This window comes from Lynx canadensis, chromosome C1 (assembly GCF_007474595.2).
Source record: "Lynx canadensis isolate LIC74 chromosome C1, mLynCan4.pri.v2, whole genome shotgun sequence".
Classification (NCBI taxonomy): domain Eukaryota; kingdom Metazoa; phylum Chordata; class Mammalia; order Carnivora; family Felidae; genus Lynx; species Lynx canadensis.
Window position 1 is genome coordinate 148,965,463 of NC_044310.1, and position 24,683 is coordinate 148,990,145.

At 37.2% G+C, this 24,683-nt stretch overlaps 1 protein-coding gene across 3 annotated transcripts in view; it reads right to left on the reverse strand.

Annotated features, from left to right (window-relative positions):
- Window positions 1-24,683, reverse strand: part of LOC115521781 (lymphocyte antigen 75) — a 134,820-nt gene that overhangs the window by 75,961 nt on the left and 34,176 nt on the right. For all 3 annotated transcript variants that reach the window (XM_030327227.1, XM_030327225.1, XM_030327226.1), the window contains exons 12-16: window positions 23,498-23,697; window positions 21,418-21,560; window positions 7,148-7,229; window positions 5,644-5,712; window positions 3,200-3,314 (exon numbers count right to left, since the gene is read on the reverse strand). In XM_030327227.1, coding sequence (XP_030183087.1) covers window positions 3,200-3,314; window positions 5,644-5,712; window positions 7,148-7,229; window positions 21,418-21,560; window positions 23,498-23,697 — 609 coding nt within the window. The remainder of the gene's footprint in view (window positions 1-3,199; window positions 3,315-5,643; window positions 5,713-7,147; window positions 7,230-21,417; window positions 21,561-23,497; window positions 23,698-24,683) is intronic.

Genomic DNA, 24,683 nt, shown 5'->3' on the forward strand with positions numbered 1-24,683 from the left:
TTTTTTTTTTTAAGTAGGCTTCACTCCCAGCTCGGAGCCCAACACGGGGCTTGAACTCATGACCCTGAGATCAAGAGTCGGTCATATGTCATGCCGTTCCAAGGCAAAGACATAATTTGATGAATCTTATAAATTACAGGGCAAAATAGCTATTCTTAATTTCGCTGTTGTATCTGGGCCTAATGGACAGATGACCCTACTTAAAGGACTGTCTATGTATCTAACATCTTTGGTTTCTCTCAGTGAGTTGTTCTCTGCATACTGGGTAATTTCTATCAACAATGGGTCAAATCAGTTAAAAATATACATAGTTTCTTGTTTGTAATCTCATCAAAAAGTTCTGTTCATTTGTGTCTTGGGGGAAGCTATGTCTTACCTTGAAATTTCTTTAAATTAGTGAGAAAAGTAGAATGCAAATTTTTTTTTTTTCTTCACAAGATTACGTATGTATGTGCAAGTTATCAAGAAGTATAATATACTACTTGTTGTGTTTGGGTAGTGGCATTATAGATGATTTTACTAAAGACATTTTTATGAGTCTTATTTTTTTTTTAATTTTTTTTTCAACGTTTATTTATTTTTGGGACAGAGAGAAACAGAGCATGAACGGGGGAGGGGCAGAGAGAGAGGGAGACACAGAATCGGAATCAGGCTCCAGGCTCTGAGCCATCAGCCCGGAGCCTGACACGGGGCTCGAACTCACGGACCGCGAGATCGTGACCTGGCTGAAGTCGGACGCTTAACCGACTGCGCCACCCAGGCGCCCCTGAGTCTTATTTTTGATACTACTTGCTCAATTTAAAGAAAAGAATATTTTAAAATTATGTATATCTATAGTGGCTATGGCTATTTAAAATTTCTAGGTTGTCAAAGTATCCCTTTTAGAGAAGGGGGGACTAATTAGAAACAATTGGATCAGGTAATAAAAAAGGCAAATACTCTGGTTTCTCTTCAGATCTTATAAATCTTTTACCTTTTTAAAAAAGGCAGGAGCAAAGGGCACCCAGGTGGCTCAGTTACTTAAGTGCCGAGCTCTTGATCTCGGTTCAGGTCATGATCCTGAAGTTCCTGCATTTGAGCCCTGCATGGGGCTCTGCACTGACAGGGTGGAGCCTGCGTGGGATTCTCTCTCTCCCCTTCTCTCTCTGCCCCTCTCTGGCTTGTGCTTGTGTGCTCACTCACTCTCTCGCTCAAAATAAATAAATAAACATTTAAAAAAGGACAGGGGCACCTGGGTGGCTCAGTCAGTTAAGCATCTGACTTTGGCTCAGGTCACAGTTTCATGGTTTGTGAGTTTGAGCCCCACATTGGGCTCCATGCTGACAGTGAAGAGCCTGCTTGGGATTCTCTCTCTCCCTCTCTGTCTCTGCCCCTCCCCAACCCACACTTTCTCTCTCAAAATAAAAAAAAATTAATTAATTAAAAAAAATAGGTAGGATAACTTCTTTATGGAAAAAAAAAGGCAGGAACTAGAGCAAAGGTATGATGATTTAGGCTACTGAGGTTTATAAACTGCTTTAACAAAACCAGAAAAATACAGATTGATACAGAAATATCCAGTTGAGCAGACTTTAGCTGCTCTACTAACTGAGAAAACATACAGCTAGGTGAATATGACACATTATAACTTAGAATTTAGGGGTTATCAAAGGGAAGTTTCCCTAACATTTAAACTTCTGGATCAAACAATGACTAATTTCTTCAGACAATTGTGAATAGACTAAGGAAGTTCTTTAGTTTTTAAATTTATTTCTACGTGAGAAGAGCAGGGGTACAGTTATTCAGAAGATTTATTTAGTTAGTTAATTGATTTATGTTTGCTAAGCTTGTTAATTCCCTTCTTTTTTATTTAAAATAAAAAAATATATAAAAAAGACAAAAAGACAACTACATGCTCTTCATAATATTTCCTGTACTTACTGGTTTGTAATTTCTCTAGTTATGCTGGTGTGAACTCTTGGGTTTGCCCCACTGCTCAGATAGGAGGCACAGGGGTGGGGTAGTAGATACCAGTGAGGACACAACGAGGGAGCAATGACACTGTCTGTGGCACGTTAGCAAATACTAAAGATTAATGGGAAGATCACCACTCCTGCTTCAAACCAGAGACTTATCCAAATTAGTCATATATGTTAGTTACTTCTCTGCTTGTTTAAAGGGTATCCAAATTGGCTTCCCTTTGTTCCTTTGCAGGTTTAATCAAATAATCAGGAATACCTCAGGTATAATTTCTCTATTGGAAAAACCCTGTCAACACACACACAGTTCCCTCTTTTATTAATGGCCTGCCATTAATTGCTTTTGTGAAAGAGACTTTCCAGTTACTGTACTGGATATCATGTCTGAAGCTCTTTTAAAGGCAATATGGTGGCCTTCTTAGGGAAAAAGAACAATGTTCTAATAGATAGTTGCATGAAGGGACACTCTGGGTTCTTTGAGAGCTTAGTAGAGGATCTACCTTTAGTTCCAATGATTTACATTCAGTTCAGAAATTTCCTTTAGAGCTTTCTGTGCATTTACCACTACTTAATTTAATATATCCAATAAAACTACTTAAAATCATTTTAAAATTATTGAAAAACAATTTTAGTGTTAAAAATCTTCTTAACACTTTCCTTAATATTCTTTAACATTTTCCTAGTAACAAGCTAAATAAAAAGGTATCTCTTTATTCCCCTTTCTCTCCTTTTTGTCACCAAAGCCTCTACTATCAAGCTAACTGGTCTCCTAGATTTGAACTTGAATTCCATAAACTATTGGCAATATGGGAGTTCAGTGCAGATTGCTTCCACATGTTACAGAGACCTGCCAAATTTGATTTCTTGATTCTTGCCTCGTTCTTCCCAAGTTTATCTTCATTTTGCATCAAAATAAAAATTGAAATGATTCCCTCCATTATGTATCTTCTTTTAGTTGAATTAATCTTTCATTTCCAAATCTAATCTCTCTAAATTCAACTTAAATTTTATTTTCTATACACATTCTTTCATGATCAAAGAGGAAGGTACCATCTAATCTCAATAAGCCAACCTTGTACTCAGGATAGGAGTCTAGCAGGATGGAGCTTAATGTATTAACTGTGTCTTTATAGGCTTTTTAAAATTATGATTATAGACTAAAATGCTCTCTTAGGCACTTTAGGCTCAGCATTTACAATGTTCACATGAGAAGATTGTGAAAAGGAATAACTACCACTTACCTTTTGGAATCTGGCATACCCATTCAAGTTTTGTATCACAAGCAAAAGGTCGTAAGTAAATAAATTCTCTGTCATCATAGAAATACCAGCTTCTTCGCCCTGGCCTGTGAATGACCTAAAGGAGGAAGAGGATTGCAGACTATTCTGAAGTCAATGCAGCTTTATAAAACACTAAACTTTAGGCCCTATAGCGTTTAATCTATTTTAGCTCTAGCACCTAAGATATTTGTTTAATGAATGAACACAGTGTTTAAATGGTTAACAGCCTAATCAAGAACCTTCAAAGGGGCTGATAAAGGAAATAAGGTCATGTTTACGATCAGGTCATGTTTATGTCCAAAATATAAATTATTGCTTTTTTTTCTGTTCTTGTTGATACGAAATTGTAGGTTGCACCTTTAAATTTGAGAAAGGTCAAGCTAGAAAAAGATGCTTATTTCCGTGGCTTCCAAATAGCAGACTGTGATGAAAGCAGATCTGTGAAATGTGACATTAGAGGCTGACATCAAGGGCCTAGGTTCCTGCTGTGGTGTTGCTCTGCACTGCCAGGATGTGAGCTTCTTCTATGTGATCCAAGATCGCTCTCTACAAACCCCAGCCAGCAAGCAGAGAAGAAAGGAAAGGAGAGGGCATGACCTGGGAGGAACCGCCACCATTCTTTGGACTGCTCTCTCTTATGACCAAGATTCTGTTGGGTACTGTGGCAGGTTAGGTGAGATTCTCCTTCCAGAACACTGCCCTGGCTGGCCTTGTTCCTGACACAGGTAGCATCAGTATCTCTTTTATTTAGTTCTTTGGTAGATTTTTGACTCTCTTCACACATAGGGATTTTACTTACATAGAACATAGTTTATTGCATCAGTTTTCTGGAAACTTTATAAGCTTCTCTGAAGTTTTCATCTTCTCATGTGTTAAATAGAATTCTATAAAAATGGCATGATACTATATAGTTTATTACTAGAACAGGTGCTTAGAAAATAGTGTTTTCCAATGACATTTTCAGTTCTTTTCTCAACCTTCCTGCAGCACTTCTGGGCAATCACCTTCTTGAATCTCTTTCTTGGGCATGCATAGCAAAGATATCATTTATAGGTCTCCTACTTCCTCATCTTATATTCTATGTATTGATGATTCCCCTAAATCCACTTTTGGCCCTTTATACTTTTTTAATATACATTTTTCCTTCAACTCCAGTCTCTTAACTTCAACTTACTATAGAATATTTCTTACTACTAGCTTGAATTCAAAATATCTAAACTAAAATGTAGTATTTTCTCCATAAGCCAGTATCCTTTCTGTTTCTATAAATGCCTAGTCATATAGCAGGGTGGACCCAGACACGGGGGGTTAAATTTCAGTTCTATAATCATGTATACTTACTCAAATTTCTCAGAACTCATAAGGTGAATATGGTAATAGTACCTACCTCACAAGGTCAAGTAAGCATTAAATGAAATAATAAGTGTGACATGCCTAGCACTGTGCCTGGCTCATGAGTCCACAAGTATTAGCTGCTGCCACCATCATCACTATCACCACTGTCAATCATCTAGTCCAATGCTTGGACTGTCATTAGTGGAATCAATAAGTGAATGAATTTTGCAAAGGAAGATACCTAACTGGTCTTTTATTGCCTTCTGATCCTATCTGCTGCATCTTGAAATCTGACTTGATATGAATCTTCTTCGCCCTCCTTGGTTTCTTGTCAAAAATCCTTAATAATGCTGTTGCTTACCATCAATCTAATTTCCCAACTTTTTTTTCTTTTTTGGTTTATTTATTTTGAGAGAGAGATAGAGAGAGGGTGAGTGGGCTCGAGTACAGGGAGAGGGCAGAGAGAGAGGGAGAGAGAGAATCCCAAGCAGGCTCCACACTGTCAATGAAGAGCCCATTGTGGGGCTTGATCTCACAAACTGTGAGATCATGACCTGAGCCAAAATCAAGAGTCAGAGGCTCAACCGACTGAGCCACCCAGGCACCACCCCCCTCAACTTTGTTTTCAACCACGGCACCAAAGAAACCTTCTTGATCTGTATTCTGTTCTCACTGCCTTAGCCTCTCCCTTCAACTCTCTTGTGATTTTATGCCACCTCCTCATGTCATCCCCCATTGGAAAGGCTTACCTATCCTACCTGTGCAATAGCACAGTTCAAGTCCCACCTCCTTCTGGAAATAGGCCATAGGAATCACTTCTTCTGAGTTTCATTAGTGCTCCTCAGCTCATTCACTTGGAGCCTATTACTGTACAGTAATAAAAGCCATCTTTCCTGAATATGAATTTTATCTTCTCAAATGAAGTGTAAGTTAGGTAGCTTGGTTCTTACCTTCCACTGCACCCAATATCATGCTCCACACACAAAAGGCACTCTGTGGATCTGTTGCCTGACTGAACACAATGTCAAATTTATTTTTTAAATATGCAGATTTTCCAGCATTGTACCGACCTTGACAGCAGCACAGTCTCTGATATCATAATCCTGCTGAAACTCATTTTCCATGATGATAGTAGACACCTTAAAGAACAAGAGAGGCTTGAGAACTTGAGAGTGATGTATATATATTTGCAATTTAGATGTAATTTAGGAAGCTTTAATAACTCAAACACATTCACATGCCATGGAAGGAAAACTTTTCATCTCTCTCTTTTTTTTAATATCAGGATGTTAAATCATCAGATGACTTAGAAAATATCGTACTGTCGTCAGTTTTCCAACGAAGGAAGCTATAGTTACAGAAGTGGAGGCTAGCGGTGTATTAAGTTTGCATCTGGGATCACAGAGAATCAGGAGTTTACAAAAGACCTTTTTTTTTTTGGCATCTGTTGAAATGCTAGTTATTCAGTTAACTAATTTCAGACATGCACCCATTTAAAAATGAAAGTCAAGGGATTTTACATTTGGAAAGAATATACAATGAATTGACACAATGGTAATGTGGAGTCAATATTCAATACATTTGAGAATAATTTGCTCCTATAAATGTTACCTAAAACTTCTCTTTAAGATAATATAAACATTTGAAATAGTATTTAAGGTCTTTTTAAGGTTTCCCCAAACAAATTATTTCCCCCAATAAAGACATATTCTTTTTTACATAACTCTAGTAAAACTCTTTTACATAACTCTTATGTAACTCTAATAAAAATAGAAGCTTCTCATTGTGAATAAAGAACATAAAAAGCAGCACAAAGAAAAAGAAAAAACTTTACTATCCAAAGATGACCGCTATATCTATATATCCATATTTTTTGGACTATAGAGAAACTAAATTATTTTTTAATTTTAATTCTAATTTTTTTAAGTTTATTTATTTTGAGAGAGAGAGAAAAAAGTATGAGTGGGGGAAGGGCAGAGTGAACGGTGGGGAGAGAGAATCCCAAGCAGACTCTGAGCTGTGAGTGCGGAGCCTTCAAGCAGGGCTGGCTCTCACGAACCATGAGATCATGACCTGATCCTAAATCAAGAGCCAGGGTGCTTAACTGACTGAGCCACCCAGGTGCCTTTATATGGTTATTTTTTAAAATAAAAATGAGATTAGTAACTTTTCCCCTCACTTCTTTTTTTTTTTTTTTAATTTTTTTTTTCCAACGTTTATTTATTTTTAAGACAGAGAGAGACAGAGCATGAACGGGGGAGGGGCAGAGAGAGAGGGAGACACAGAATCGGAAACAGGCTCCAGGCTCCGAGCCATCAGCCCAGAGCCTGACGCGGGGCTCGAACTCCCGGACCGCGAGATCGTGACCTGGCTGAAGTCGGACGCTTAACCGACTGCGCCACCCAGGCGCCCCTCCCCTCACTTCTTATATGTGAACGGATTTCCATTTCCATAAAGATACTTCTTCATAACTTTAACACTTGTATGGTCTATGGGTGTATTATTTATCAATTCACTTGCTATTGAAACAAATAATCCCTTTATATTAACCCAAACGAGAAAGTTTAAACTTACTGGTGTATGATCACTCCACTCCCAGGATCCTTGTAAATCTGGGCTCCTTTTATTCAAACCTATCCACAGCCAACGCTGGTCACTATGTAAAAAGAAAGTATTAAAAAACAATGTGAGCACAGATTTGGCAAAAATATTTAGTATTCACATGTCTAAAATGCTTAAGACATAGGGGCACCTGGGTGGCTCAGTCGGTTGAGCATCCGACTTTGGCTCAGGTCATGATCTCGCGGTCTGTGAGTTCAATCCCGGCATCAGGCTCTGTGCTGACAGCTCAGAGCCTGGAGCCTGCTTTGGATTCTATGTCTCCCTCTCTCTCTGCCCCTCCCCCACTCATGCTGCCTCTGTGTCAAAAATAAATTCACATTAAAAAATTAAAAATAGGGGCGCCTGGGTGGTGCAGTCGGTTAAGCGTCCGACTTCAGCCAGGTCACGATCTCGCGGTCCGGGAGTTCGAGCCCCGCGTCAGGCTCTGGGCTGATGGCTCGGAGCCTGGAGCCTGTTTCCGATTCTGTGTCTCCCTCTCTCTCTGCCCCTCCCCCGTTCATGCTCTGTCTCTCTCTGTCCCAAAAATAAATAAAAAACGTTGAAAAAAATTTTAAAAAAAAATTAAAAATAAATAAAAATAAAAAAAATTAAAAATAAAAAAATAAGTAAAATGCTTAAGACATAGAAGTCTGTCTTGTCACTAACTGAAAAGCACCATTTTAAGCTCTATAAAGACATCCTTTGAAATGAAACCGAACCCTAAATATGGGAAAAGTACCATACTTCTTAAAACTAAATTTTAAGTTATGTTCTTCATATGAAAGGTAAAAACTTTCCATTTTGAACTTCAGAGGAAAAAAAAATGCATGATAATCTAAAACTTTTACTGGAGAGCTTCAATATTAGATAATGTTTTCAGATACAGTCAAAGATAGCAATAGTATTTGCTTAAAGTGTTTATAACACATTTAGATATCTTTTTTTTTTAATGTAGTACAAATCATTTGGCTAAATTTAAATTAAAAAAACTTTTTATTCCCACTGCCCATTAAGTTTAGAGTAAACAAGTATAAATATCTTTTTTTTTCAAAGATTAAAAAAATGTTTCTTTGAGAGAGGAGAGAGACAGAGACAGAGAGAGAGAGAGAGCATGAGCAGGGGAAGGGCAGAGAAATAGGGAGACACAGAATCTGAAGCAGGCTCCAGGCTCTAAGCTGTCAGCATTGAGCCTGACATAGGACTCAAACTCATGAGTTGTGATATCATGACCTGAGCCGAAGTTGGATGCTTAACTGACTGAGCCACCCAGGTGCCCCTTTTTTTCAAAGATTTTATTTTTAAGTAATCTCAACACCCAATGTGGGGCTCAAAGTTACAACTCTGAGATCAAGAGTTGCATGCTCTACCAACTGAGCTAGCCAGGTGCCCCCTGCTTTTTTTAAAGATCAAGTATAAGTATTTTCTAAGTGCCAAACTTCATGGGTTATACCCATGAATATACCAGAGCAGTATAATTAAAGTCATTTAAATGGTTATATTTAACACTCTTTATTATTATACTTCTATGTACAAGGCATTGAGCTAGGTGCCATGGTGACACAGAGAAGTACAAGACCTAGTATCTATCCTCAAATGGCATAGAAACTAGTCAGGAGGATGATATATACATGAACAAAGAAAATAATGGCCATTTAGAAAGATACCAAGTGACATAAAATTTGTATAAATTTTAAGCATTACGAAAGTTCAGAAAAAGAGGGTCACTGTGGACTGCAGCAAGTCACAATACATTTTGTGAGGTCAGTAGGACAAAAGATAGTCTTCAAAGGATGGCTAACATTTCTTTTGAGTCATAATCTGAGTGTTTAGCACATACGAACATTACAACTGACTGAGAAGAGAAAGGAAAGACATTCCAAGGAAAGATATATACAATAATACATAGAAGCAGGGACATACATTGTAAATATCCTTTTCCTCAATTAAACTTATTCTCTGGCTAGGAAGATATTGGCAATATAAATAGAAGTGATAGAACCATAAGAACATTTTCTTCACCTCTCACCCCACTTGAAAATATTATCTAAAGTATGTTACACTTTTTAGGCCTTAATAAATAGACTATTATCTAAACATATAATTTTTTTTGGTGATGTTGGTTACTTTCCTTATAATTTAACCTTCTAACTGCATGTAGTACATATGATCAGTACATATGAGTGTATGTTATATGTGCATAATAATACATATAAATGTTTGATACATATAAATATAACACATATTAGAGAACAGATAGGATCCAAATCTAAAATTAATTCTTACTCTCAAGCTCAATAGAATGTATGGAATATATGGAATGTATAGCTAAAAAGTATAAATCTGCAATTCAAAGAATTTGCTAGTGAATCAAGTCTAGAGCAAACTATTTTATTTATTTTTATTTTTTTAATATGAAATTTATTGTCAAATTGGTTTCCATACAACACCTAGTGTAGAGCAAACTATTTTACAAGTAATTTCTCACTTTTTAATAAACTAATTGCTTTTCTTTACCTCTTTCCTCTATTCACTATTCCCTCATACTTTTTATTTTTTTAAATTTAAATCCAGGATAGTTAACATACAGTGTAATAATGATACCAGGAATAGAATTTAGTGATTCATCACTTACATATAACACCCAGTGCTCATCCCAACAAGTGCCCTCCTTAATGCCCATCACCCATTTAGCCCATACTCCCCCCCAACACCCCTCCAGCAATCCTCAGTTTGTTCTCTACATTTAAGAGTCTCTTGTGTTTTGTTTCCCTCCCTGTTTTTATATTAGTTTTGTTTCCCTTCCCTTATGTTAATCTGTTTTGTATCTTAAATTCCACATATGAGTGAAATCATGATACGTGTCATTGTTTGACTTATTTCGCTTAGCGTAATATATTCTAGTTCCATCTACATTGTTGCAAATGGCAAGATTTCATTCTTTTTGATTGTACAGTAGTATTCCATTGTATATATAGACCACATCTTCTTTATTCATCAGTTGATGGACATTCTGGCTCTTTCCATAATTTGGCTATTATTAATAGTGCTGCTATAAACATCGGGGTGCATGTGCCCCTTCTAATCAGCATTTTTGTATCCTTTGGATAAATACCTAGTAGTATAATTGCTGGGTCATAGGGTAGCTCTATTTTTAATTTTTTGATGAACCTCCATACTGTTTTCCAGACTGGCTGCACCAGTTTGAATTCCCACCAGCAGTGCAAAAGAGATCCTCTTTCTCCACGTCCTCACCAACATCTGTTGTTGCCTGGGTTGTTAATTTTAGCCATTCTGACAGGTGTGAGGTGGTATTTCATTGTGGTTTTGATTTGTATTCCCCTGATGATGAGTGATGTTGAGCATCTTTTCATGTGTCTGTTAGCCATCTGGATATTTTCTTTGGAAAATTGTCTATTTATGTCTTTTGCCCATTCTTCACTGGATTTTTTGGGTGTTGAGTTTGATACGTTCTTCATAGATTTTGGATACTAGCCCTTTATCTGATATGTCATTTGCAAACACCTTCTCACATTCCATTGTTTGCCTTTTAGTTTTGCTGATTGTTTCCTTCACTATGATGAGGTCCCAATAGTTTACCTTGATGAGGTCCCAATAGGTCATTTTTGCTTTTATTTCCTTTGCCTCCGGAGACATGTCAAGTTAGAAGTTGCTGTGGCCGAGGTCAAAGAGGTTGTTTCCTGTTTTCTCCTCTAGGATTTTGATGACTTCCTGTCTTACATTTAGGTCTTTCATCCATTTTGAGTTTATTTTTGTGTATGGTGTAAGAAAGTGGTTCAGGTTCATTCTTCTGCGTGTTGCTGTCCAGTTTTCCCAACACCATTTGCTTAAGAGACTGTCTTTATTCCATTGGATATTCTTTCCTGCTTTGTCTAAGATTAGTTGGTCATACGTTTGTGGGTCCATTTCTGGGTTCTCTATTCTGTTCCATTGATCTATGTGTCTGTTTTTGTGCCAGTACTATATACTCTTGATGATTACAGCTTTGTAATATAGTTTCAAGTCTGGAATTGTGATGCCTCCAGCTTTCCTTTTCTTTTTCAGAATTGCTTTGGCTATTCAGGGTCTTTTCTTTTCTTTTTAACATTTATTTATTTTTTGAGAGAGAGAGAGACAGAGCATGAACGGGGGAGGGTCAGAGAGAGAGGGAGACACAGAATCTGAAACAGGCTCCAGGCTCTGAGCGGTCAGCACAGAGCCTGACGCGGGGCTCGAACTCACGGACCATGAGATCATGACCTGAGCCGAAGTCGGCTGCTTAACCGACTGAGCCACCCAGGCGCCCCTTCAGGGTCTTTTCTGGTTCCGTACAAATTTTGGGATTGTTTGTTCTAGCTCTGTGAAGAATACTGGTGTTATTTTGACAGGGATTGCATTGAATATGTAGATTACTTTGGGTAGTATTGACATTTTAACAATATTTGTTCTTCCAATCCAGGAGCATGCAATATTTTTCCTTTTTTTTGTGTGTCCTCTTCAATTTCTTTCATAAGGTTTCTATAGTTTTCAGTGCATAGATTTTTCGCCTCTTTGGTTAGGTTTATTTCTAGGCATTTTATGGTGTTTGGTGCCATTGTTAATGGGATCGATTCCTTGATTTCTCTTTCTGCTGTTTCATTATTGATGTACAGAAATGCAACCAATTTCTGTGCATTGATTTTATATCCTGTGACTATGCTGAATTCATGGATCAGTTCTAGCAGTTTTTAGTAGAATCTTTTGGGTTTTCCACATAGAGTATCATGTTATCTGCGAAGAGTGGAAGTTTGACTTCCTCCTTGCTGATTTGGATGCCTTTGTTTCTTTGTGTTATCTGATTGCTGAGGCTAGGACTTCCAACACTATGTTGAATAACAGTGGTGAGAGTGAACATCCTTGTGTTGTTCCTGACCTTAGCAGGGAAGCTCTTAGTTTTTCCCCAATGAGGATGTTATTAGTAGTGGGTCTTTCATATATTCAAGATCATATTTCTTTTATGATCTTGCAGTATGATCCTTCTATCCCTACTTTCTTGAGGGTTTTTATCAAGAAAGGATGCTGTAGTTTGTCAGATGCTTTCTCTGCATCTATTGAGAAGATCATGTGGTTCTTATCCTTTCTTTTATTAATGTGATGTATCACATTGATTGATTTGTGGATATTGAACCAGCCCTGCATCCCAGGAATAAATCCCACTTGATTGTGGTGAATAATTCTTTTAATGTATTGTTGGATCCAGTTGGCTAGTATCTTGTTGAGGATTTCTGCATCCATGTTCATCAGGGAAATTGGTCTGTAGTTCTCCTTTTTAGTACAGTCTTTGGTTTTAGAATTAAGGTAATGCTGGCCTCACAGAATGAGTTTGGAAGTTTTCCTTCAATCTCTATTTTTTTGAACAGCCTCAAAAGAATAGGTGTTAACCCCTCTTTAAATGTTTGGTAGAAATCCCCTGGAAAGCCATCTGGCCCTGGACTCTCGTCTGATGGGAGTCCCTCATATTTTAATATAAAGAAATACTTTTCGTCTTTTTAGCCTTAAGCTTTCAAACTTATTGCAGTGGAATATGAGGACAATCCCCTTAGTCTTTATTGTTATACTGTTTTCTTTCATACAGACATTTGTAGACTTAAGATAATCCAGTGGAGACAATTAAGTCCTATTTGAATTAGCAGCTATAAGAAGAATTTGTAGTTGTGTCTTCAACTATTCAGAGCTTTCTACCAGGCTTCCAAATTTATCATACATCCCAAAAGTATAATTTCTTTTTTTTAAGTTTATTTCTTTATTTTGGGAGAGAAAGAGAGAGAGAGAGAGAGACAGCAAGGGAGGGGCAGAGAGAGGGAGAGAGAAAATCTCAAGCAGGCTCTGTGCTCACAGAGCCCGACAGTGGGTGGGGGTGGGGGTATCAATCCCATGAACTGTGAGATCATAACCTGAACTCCTGAGCTGAAATCAAGAGTCGGGTGCTTAACCGACTGAGCCACCCCTACCAAATGTTGAATTTCTAAAACACAGAGACTAGATAATTGCCATATACAATATAAAGTCAGACAGGTAACATAAAGAGAAGGTCAAGTTTGCTTCCTTGTTATTTACTTGAAGACGTGACTTTATTTCTTTCAAATTTTTGCACATAATATATTTGAGGCTAGGGAATTTGTGCAACATTTTGTGTTTCCCTCAAGTAAGCCTTAGATATTCTTCTTTTCACAATCAACAGTACAACCAGGAAGATGGTCAAAGATCACTTGGCACCTGCATTTACTCTATAGTCAGCTCCCATAGAAATCCTCTTTAGACATCTTATCTCTAACCTTTCCACCCAGTCCTCTCTCAGCCCCAACTTTTCCCACTTAGAAACCTTTCCTTTCAAGCTCCTTTTTGCTTCCTCAGTAGCATCTCAGAAAACAGTTTCCTAGAAAACACAATTTGCCCCATTGTCCAAAAATTTTAATATTCACTACTTTCTGAGACTGAATTTCATTTCAACCCAGACATTTATAGTTTTCAGCTACCACTTCAAGAGATTCATTAGTGTGTTATAAATATAGAAAATAGTAGCTACTTGTTTTTTTTCCCATGTGTGGTAAGAGGTGGAACATATTTCCTCAATTGTAACTTATTCCTGGTTTGACCTGGTTTATCCATAGGCAGATAAGGAGAACAAATTGGAAATCACATTAATTATTGCACACCTCAATGCGGATTTCAAAAACTTGAGGGAGGGGCATCTGGGTGGCTCAGTCAGTTGAGCAGTTGAGCATCCGACTTTGGCTCAGGTCATGATCTTACAGTTCGTGAGTTCAAGCCCTACTTCAGGCTCTGTACTGACAGCTCGGAGCCTGGAGCCTGGTTTGGTCTGTGTCTCCCTCTCTCTTATGCCCCTCCCCTGCTCATACTCTGTCCCTCTCTCAAAAATAAACACACATTTAAAAAAATTAAATAAAAAAAGAAAATTTGAGGGAAAAAATGGATCATAACTGGAGAATTAAATCAAATGGAAAATTTCTCTCTCTCTTTATAAATTTCTTCTACTACAAGCACTAAGTATATGGTTTTAGGGTATTAGGTTAAGAAGACATTGCACAAAAGGTTAATATGTGTATCTGTGTTAAAATTCTTACTCAATCAAATTTCCTGCTGCATCTGGTTTCTAAGGAAAACAGTATCTCAGCTATAAACCACAATAAATACTATTTGATGAGGGCACTTAGTCTGCAAAGCCTTAGATTTATATCTAAATCCATTCATGCCACATCACAGGAGGTAGCACACACAGCAGCAACAGCATTGCAAACAAGGCTTTCCCCTTTAATCCTAAAACTATTTTTGCTCTACAATGGCTTTCCCTGGTGGGCTGCCATTAAGAGTTACAAAGATCTTAGAGCCTTAATGACTTGGTGCACCATGAATCCTTTTCACTGAAATACAAATAGAGATGCGGAACTTAGATTGTGAGAAGTATAGCAGTAATCTGACTTAACTCCTTGGCATGCAACACACAATATGAGCAATGGACATCTGAGAAAGGTCAATTTCTGCAATAAAAAGGTAAGGCGTTCGAGGAGTAAGCTTTAGAATCATTTTCTGATATAAATGGGTTTGCCTCCTTCCTTCCCTTCAACCCATGGTTACAGAATTGGATTTAGAATATGTTACCTTTTTAAGTATAACATGGGCAAATGATCTCTTTATTAATGGAGCACGTATTAAGCAGACAACACAGTCTGCCTTAATATGGCATGTATTAGCTGCTGGCTTAAGAATACAAATAAAATACGGTCCCTATGAACAAAAGGATTATGGTGATTTGTGGGGTTTCTTTGTGCTCTTCTGTTTTCTAAATTAAATATACATTACTTCTTTGGTCAGAAAAAAATTACACATTGATTCTTGTACATCCTTTGGAAAATAAGCTATATGCATGGGAATGAGAGAAAGTAGAAAGGATTCACATTAAATGCTATGTTCAGCATTCAATGCTAACTATGTTTACAGAGCTAGGATTTGAGATGATTTTTATTTTTTTCAGTGTTATTTTTTATATTCCCCAAATATTACATAATGAACATGTATTAATTTTAATTGAAAGGAAACTCAGCAAGTGTGATCAGAAACAAAAAAATTCCTTAATTACCTCTGGCATTTTAGTTTTGCTTTTTAGTATAATCTATTCTGTATTTAAAAGCTCTTATGTCACATGTTATTCCATTTTCCATCAACTGATTCCCATAAATATCTATAACCTCATTGCTTATTACTTATCCATGGCTCCCTGTTCCAGTTAAAGGTTTCTAACCTCTTACTTGGTGTTATTCAAAACCCAGTTTGTTTATGTCAATATTTTGCTTTAAAAATACTTTAGCTTAGACAGTATGATATTGTATATGTCAAGCTTGAGATATAGGGGTCAGTAAGTTGCCCTGATCAAAATTCTCACTTCAGGGAGGATCATCAGGGTATTAGAGTATGTTCTAGAGGTGGCCACCGCAATGATGTGTGGTATCTGAAGCTACACCTGAGGTTTTGGTTATTAGCAGAGTGAATATCAGAAATGAGTGTATATCTGATCAGAAATTAGAAGCTTGTTCACCAGCATGATGTTAGAAATGGTCTCTCATTGGTGGAATTTAAATTATGTAAGATATTGGGAATAGCTAAAATATTTAGGGACACTCTCACCCTTCATAAAAGGTTATTACTTTCTGCTGAGGCTGGTAGCCAGTACCATAACAAATGATCTGGGGCTTGAGGTACCTAGGTGTCTCAGTCAGTTGAGCCTCTGATTTTTGATTTCAGCTCAGGTCATGATCTCATGGTTCATGGGATTCAGCCTCCTGCGGGGGCTCTGTGCTGACAGTGTTTAGCCTGCTTGGGATTCTCTCTCTCCCTCTCTCTCTACGCCTCCCCCACTCACATTATCTCTCTCTCAAAATAAATAAATGAACTTTTTTTTAAAAAAAAAGAAATGGACCTGGGGCTTGATCTCTAAATGGTCCCATGTCCAGTCATTGGGTCAAGTGATTGGAACTGCCTGATGCCAGCTATTAATGGGAATAGAATTCTGTCTCTGGAATACTGTCAAATCTACCTCAAATGAACTTTCCTTGTAAGATGGTGGGTGGAACACCAAGGACAGACTGGATGGGATGTTGGAAGGTTACAAAACAGATTCTATGAAATGTTTTGTGCCTGCTTCAATGAATGTTTATTTACTAAATGTTTATATATGTGGAAAGATTTGGTCTGAGTTTTGTATTCATTAAAATCTACTCACAAGGTTGTGGGAAGTAGCTAAGAAGCACTAACCCCAAAAGGAAACTAAGAGTTTGTATATCCCAATTAGCTCAGGTTAGTGTGCAATGAAATCTTGTATATTAATTCCTAATGCTGGAAAATGAAGTCCAGAATGCCTGAACTTCTACAACAGATGCTTAATAAGTGAGTATTTATGGAACACATGTACTGTATTTTACATCAGGTTTCCAGCTTATAGTAGTGAAAATTCCCTTTCTTTAATGAGAAAAACACAAAAGTGTGTGTTTTTGTTGTTTGATTTTTAAAAAGTTTTTTTTAAACATTTATTTATTTTTGAGATAGAGAGAGAGAGAGAAACAGAGTGCTAGAGGGGGAAGGGCAGAGAGAGAGGGAGACACAGAATCTGAAGCAGGATCCAGGCTCTGAGCTGTCAGCACAGAGCCCCTTGCAGGGCTTGATCCCACAAACCGTGAGATCATGGCCTGAGCTGAAGTTGGACACTTAACCCACTGAGCCACCCCGGTGCCCCTCTCTTTTTTTAACATTTATTTATTTATTTTGAGAGAGAGTGAGAGAATCCCAAGCAAGTTCTGCATTGTCAGAGCAGAGCCCAATGTGGGGCTCAAACCCCCCAACCGTGAGATCATGACGTGAGCTGAAACCATGAGTGAGATGCTCAACCCACTGAGCCACCCAGGTGCCCCAGTATTTACTTTTTCAAGTCTAGTCATGAGGTTGGTCTGTAATTCCTTGTGCTGTTGTTGATAGTCTTTGATATCAGAATTAGACTAGTTTGTTAAATAAACCTGATGCCTGCATCAGTTTCTATGTAATGGAATATAAGCTCTTGCTTGTACTCCTGAAATACAAGGCAATGATCTCTGCTTTAAAATGTAAAGAAATTCGGTGATGGGCATTGAAGAGGGCATCTTTTGGGATGATGCCCACTGGATGTTGTATGGAAACTAATTTGACAATAAATTTCATATAATAAAAAAATAAAAAAATAAAATGTAAAGAAATTCATATATATAACCATATGTTATACTTCCTATCTTTCTTAGAAGAAATTCTTTGTCAGCTTTTTCCATTTCTTTCATGGCTATTGAATTATTGGGTTTCTACTTATCAAATCAATTGTATACTAATTTGTATTTCCCTGGAGACTATCTATTTTAACAATTTCATTTGTAACAGCATAGAATTATGCATAGTCTTACCAATTAAAAATTTCTCCATGAAGTAAGTTTTATAATCCCTTACTAAAGCTTCATTTTAAATCTCTCTCTCCCTCTTTATGTATTTATTTACTTATTTGGTTCTTATGGTTTCCTTGTATTTATGTTGAAATTTATTTTTACTTTTAGGTGAATGCTTATTTTCTTTATTTTAATTTAATAATTAAAGCTCTTTTTTAAAATTTAATTTTAGAGTGAGTGCAAGCAGGGGAAAAGGGAAAAGGAGAGAATCTCAAGCAGGCTCCGTGCTCAGAGCAAAGCCCAATGCAGAGTTTGACACGGGAGCTTGACACAGGGCTCAATCTCACATCCTGAATCAAGAGTCAGATGCCCAACTGGCTGAGCCACCCAGGCACCCCAATTATTAAAGCTCTTAAAGCTATTAATGTACCTACAACTATAGCTTTGGCTCTATCCCATGAATTTCAGAATGAGTGTTGTCATTGTCATTTATACAGTTTTTTTTTTTTTTTTTTGCCACAAAAGGGTTTGACTTCACTTCTTATTTACCTATATAATTTCATCACTTAGTAATTTTAGGTTTGCTTTTTAGCCTATTATATCAATTATTGTAAGTGATACAGTCAACGAGCTCTAAGAGAAAGTATATATGGAATTTGTAATGTAGGAACAAAGAGGATATTATTAAATCAACCTTAATTATACTATTCACATGTTCTACATTATTTCCTTTTTGTCTGTCTCACTTGTTAATGAATGAGACAAATGTTAAAGTCTCCCATTACTGTTATCTGTTGGACAATTTCACTAAATTAATATTTTTGCTTTATATATTTTGATGCTATTATTTTTAAATGTGTAATGGTTTTTGACTGCTACAACTTCATTGTAGAATGTACCTTTATTCAAGATGAAATAGATCTCATTTCCCCATTCAATGCATTTTTACTTCAAGTGTATTTTATCTAATATTAATACTGTGACTTTAGGGGGCACCTGGGTGGCTCAGTCGGTTGAGTGTCCGACTTCGGCCCAGGTCATGATCTCACAGTTCGTGGGTTCTAGTCCCACATCGGGCTCTGTGCTGATGGCTCAGAGCCTGCAGCCTGCTTCAGATTCTGTGTCTCCCTCTCTCTCTGCCCCTCCCCCACTCGTGCTCTGTCTCTCTCTCTCCTTCAAAAATAAACGTTAAAAATTTTTTTAAAAAAATACTGTGACTTTAGGTTTTGTTCACACTTACACAATATAATTTTGCTCATTCTTTTAATTTTCCCATTTTATTTGTGGTATTAAGTTCGTGATCATTAACTAAATTGCTATTTAGGTTAAAATGGGACAAGAATATAAGTAAAGTAAGTCAAGAAGTAATAAATTAGGGACCACCACAAATTGGAGAGTGATGCCCTATCTTGGTGGGTCACTGACTACTCAGGACTAACTAATTGCTGTTATAATATGAAGACATGTCCTATTGTTTAATTTTTAAAGAAGTGTTAAAAATACAGATTTTTATCAAAATTTTCTATTTTGAAATACTTTGTAGCTTCTTCCTTCTAGGAAAATAACATTATACTCTTTGGGCTGGGTAGAATGGCATAGTTGCATGAGGTATCTTTCAACAGCATATTATCGAATATCATTATTGAGCAAATTTGCAGTTTTGGGCATAAATATAACTGATAATGGATAAATTTGGTCTTCTGTCACCTTGCTTTATTGGATTTCATGCTTTGTTATTTTATTTTTTTACAGTTTGCTATATAAACCTTTTTTCATCCATTACATATTCAGTAGATGAACACAGTTTGTTTTAAAAATGTACATAATCTGTGGTTCTAAATATGACTTCTAGGTAAATGAGGAATTTATTATACTTTCATTTTTTACCACCATTTATCTCAGCATATCCCAGTTTTTATTTATAAATAGAGTTAAACACCTGGTCTTGTTAAAATATTCTTAGGTTTCTTTCAGAATTTAGAATAATTTCTATTTTTATAATTATATATATATATATATTGCATTATGTAGACTGGGGCTGTTTTTACATTATATATTCTTCCTTCAAATTCTTTTAAAATAAATTACCTATTCATGTGTTCTTGATTTTTTTTTCATCTCTCAGCTGGAATGTATCTTTGAATTTTTTTTCAAGAAAGAAGCTATAGTGTTATATCAATTATAATCTTCACAAATGAAAAGCAATGTAGTTGAGAACTAAAATTAATATATTACAAACATTTCCACCTCAAAACTCTTTAAATGTCAGGTGTTTTTTTGTTTTTGTTTCAAGTTTTTATTTAAATTCTAGTTAGTTAACATACAGTATAAAGTTAGTTTCAGGATAGATGTCAGTTTTTTTTTTTAATTTTTTTTTAACGTTTATTTATTTTTGAAACAGAGAGAGACACAGCATGAACAGGGGAGGGGCAGAGAGAGAGGGAGACACAGAATCGGAAACAGGCTCCAGACTCTGAGCGGTCAGCACAGAGCCCGACGCGGGGCTCGAACTCACGGACTGTGAGATCATGACCTGAGCCGAAGTCGGCCGCTTAACCGACCGAGCCACTCAGGCGCCCCCATAGATGTCAGTTTTAAAATGCCTTCTTACATTTAATGTCCTGGAGAAGAAAGCTAGTTGGATTTTGTGTTTTGGTACCTGTTTTGTTTGTTTGTTTGTTTGTTTATTTGCTGTTTTTCTTTGAGGTTTTTGAGTCAAAATAATAAGGCAAGTATTCACTAAGGTATGTCCAAGTGGTAATCTTGACATGGTTCTTCCTGGTATGCCCTAAATCCTTGATTTACAGATTTGGGTCTTCTTTTCAGTTCATAAATTTAGGGAAGAAAAAAATAAATTTGTGGAGTTGAAGGCCCTCATATTCATGATAGCTCCCAAAGCTTCAGAGAAATTTTTTTTTTTGCTTTGATAGCATCACTTGGCCCATATTTCTCCACATCATCCTTAGAATATCAGAAAAATCATCCTGAAATCCTTCCATCGTAACATCAAAATTGCAATGGTTTATTGATTCTGTGTTTATAACACCTCTGATTACTTTCCTATTTTCACATTCTTACTGTCTATCCTCAAAGTAGTTTTCCACATGAGGGCTGTAATAGCCTTCAAATTACTTGCCCTGCATGTACCTACCATCTCTCAATCTCTCTCTCTCTTCCTCTCTTCGCACATATGTATCACACACACACACACACACACACACACACACACACACGCACACATTGTTGTCTGTTTTTTTTGCTTATTGACTTAAGGTCAAATTCCTTCCCTGGCGAACAAGGATGCTCCATTTTAATATCCAAATCTCATTTTCCAACTAAGTGTTATGGCTCATTTCTCCTTGACTGTATCTGTACACTCTGGTCTCAGTAAGCTTGCTAATGTTCTGTTGTCTCTGACACCTTCTCCTATCTTATTTTTCAAAATACTGCCTCACCTTCCAAGATCCATCCTTCTTCATAACATTTTTCCCAGTTATACCTCCCCAAAGCACTTCATCTGTCCTTAGCATTCCCATGGCCCCTCCTTACCTTTGTGCTAGATTTTTCACCACACTTTTCTTATCCCCACTATTGGACTTGATCATGCTACATAAAGGATGGGGAGTCTATCCTTCTCACCTTTGAATCATTCACACTGTCTTGCACATAAAAATGTTTGATGCTGAATGACTGCTAAGCACTGAATGACTCTTTTAGAAAATAAAACATGTCACTTCTGACTTGAGGACATCAAATTTAGCATGGAAGATCTCATTCTAAAAGTATTACCTGAACTGGTCCATTAAAAAGTGAAGAAATTCCTTTATTTCATCCATATGACTGAAGCTAGGAAGGTGTCCTCCAAGAGCTTGGCAGAACCTCTCAGCTTCTTCCCAGTTCCTTTTTCTTACAATTCTTTCTATATGAAACAGCTTAACAAAATACAATGTTAATTTGTTTTGCGGCATAATCATAAGTATTCATAATTTCAAAATTAATTATGGCCAAACGGTAGGCTTTTTTATTAAGTTTTTAATTCAAATATAATTAGCATACAGTGTTATAGTAATTTCAGGTGTACAACGTAGTGATTCAATAATTCAATACATTACTCAGTGTTCTTCAAGATAAGTACACTCTTTAATTCTCTTCACCTATTTCACTCATCTCCCCACCCACCTCCCCTCTGGTGACTGTCAGTTTGTTCTTGTATTGGTAAGAGTCCATTTTTGGTTTGTCTCTTTTTTCACCTTTGCTCATTTATTATGTTTCGTAAATTCAAATGTGTAGGCTTATGAAATGGATTCTTATAGGCATAATAATAAAAGGAAAATGTTTTTATTTTTACCTGTGATAAAAACAGGTAAATAACATACACTGTGACACAGATAGGACCCACTGAAAATGTCAACTAAAGGCCAGCCAAGGTGCCAGATGGATGACCTTCCTCAGCCAATATGGGGAACAGCTCCAACAAGACACCATAGTCTCCTGCTTTGCTAGGACCTTGAGAAATAAATTGAACCAGCAGGTAAGGCTATAAAGGGTATATATGAATACTTTGGGAGTGGACTTCTGCAGAGAAATGTGCTAAAAATAATAATTATAAACATAATACACTGAGACCTGCCCAAGTACAGGCCTATTTTCTGATGAAGATGAATCAAAGGGCCGACTGCACTGGTCTAACATTGACAGAAGTCAGCAAAACAAAACTTGCCATTTCTATTTCTTTGGTTTGTGATAACTAATTTTATGGCAAAGTAACCACAGTCGTTTCAAAAAAAAAAAAAAAGAGACGGAGATGATACAATGGTAGATTGAATTATTAGTCCTAATTCTTCAGTCTCAATTCCTATGATATAACTGTACATTCTTGCCTTGACCTCCTGGTTGGGGAAGAATACTTCCCCATACCTTGATTTGGGGCCCGGCCATGTGACTTGCAGTGATCAATGGCATATTAGTGGAAGTAAGGTGAACAGAGGCCTGAAATGTGCTTACATGTTTAGGCTTGCCTCTTAGGCTCCAGCCATTTACTATAAGAACAAGCCCCTGACAGCTGCTGCCCCTTCAAGTCTGAGACCCAGATCAAAGGGCAGTATATCCAGCTCAGAGTCTGGAGCCTAGCACAGCTGACCGACAGGTGAAAGCAGAGCTCGACCATTCAAGCCTAAACCAAAACAATCAATACCTTTTGACCCAGAGATCTGTGAACATGAGACTAAATGTTTGTTGTCATAGTCACTGGGGATGGCATCAGCTGACTGATACGGGCCCTAAAATAATTTTTTTTAATTGTAAGAACTGATAGAATTCTTCATTTGACAGCAAGGATTAGAGAGATAGGAGAATCATAAGCAAAGTGTCAGGGTGGCATGTAGCTTACTCAACTTCTCAGAACAAAAGAACACTAGGAAAGAGCCAGTTCTGACTCTGGCCTTGCTCTTTTGTTTTTGTTTTGTTTTATTTTTTAAACTGTATTTATTTTATTTTGAGGGGGAGAGAGAGAGGGCATGAGCATGTGAGAGAGGAGAGAGGAAGAGAGAATCCCAAGCAGGCTCCACGCTGTCAACACAGAGCCCCACATGGGGCTCGATCTCATGAACTGTGAGATCATGATCTGAGCTGAAATCAAGAGTCGGAAGCTTAACCAACTGGGCCACCCAGGCACCCAGGCCTTGTTCTTTTGGGTAGGATGTGAGTTTATGTGGGGATGAGCTGTCTCATAACAAAGGTTCAATGGTGCTCCCAAACATCTTGGTAGGTTACATATGTGTCTGGGGAGGAGCATAATTTCTACAAGGATATGGACTAGGATAGTAGAAAGATAACCTCATTGAGGAATTGAATGAAAATGTTACTTTACCTTATAACAAGAAATACTGGAGGGGAAACTATGCCAGCCTTCAGGACAGGGGGCTTCAGGCTTGGGAGCTACCTCTTCAGGCTCAATGGGCCCACTTATTTTCTTGCAGATTGAAAGTGCTCTGAATTTTCTGCAGTCCTTTACCTCCCACTTTCCAAGAGACTTTCCAGTAGCCATAGCCACACACCCACCTGGAGAAGCTGGGGTTAACAGAAAGTTTAATTAAACATTACATTTGAAAATTAAAGTCCAAACATTTTCTAGTGTCCTTACCCTTTATTTGAGCCAAGGTTTGGAGAAAGAATATAAAAGAAAATGGGCGAAAGAAATGTATGGTTTATAATAGTGATGATGATGATGACAATGGTGATAATAAAGAGAAGTGTATATTACTTCCTAAGTACTATTCTAAGAGGATTAAATGAATCAGTCCTCACAACAAACCTCAGGATTGGTTCTGTTGTCATACTAAGGTACAGTGAGGATTAGTGACTTGTTCAAGTAAATGGTTAGTAAGTGGTTGATCCAGAATTAAAGCCCAGGAGTTCTGCATGTGGAGCTGTACCCTAAACCACTATGCTGCTCAGGGTAGCCTAAGTGGCTCATATTCATATTAGCTTAACAACTTTGAACAGTTTTAAGGCAACTTAGTAACCCTCAAAACAAAACTCTTTCAGATTCAGATCCAAAGGAAGAGCTGGTATAATAAAGGTAGGAGGAGGTGTTTGGTAACATACAGTTGTTTACTATTTATTTTATGGCAGCCAGAATTTTATTTATTCACAACATTAAGCAACAGTCTGTATTATCAGATCCATTTTTCAAATAAAGAATAAGTGACTTGCCATAACCATAGTTAGTGAGTGGTAGAGTCAGCACTTGAAAAGTGCCATGCTCCCTTTTACATTACACCATACAGCCTGAAGTGGGCAGAAGATAAGAAGAGCACAGTTTGGAAAATAATAGGCCCAATTTCTATTCCATGAAGCAGGCATTGTCTAATGTCCCATACATGGTCAGCAATTGGAACAAGGGGCTGGGAGAAAAATGCTATGTTGCCCTGAATGAATGTGCTATTCCCCACCCTGTTCAGCCCACTACCCATGCCTTCTCCATGATGGACCAAGCTGGCTGAAGCTGGGAGTAATTATGGTAAAGAGAGCTTAATGGTAGTCTTTCTGGCCAA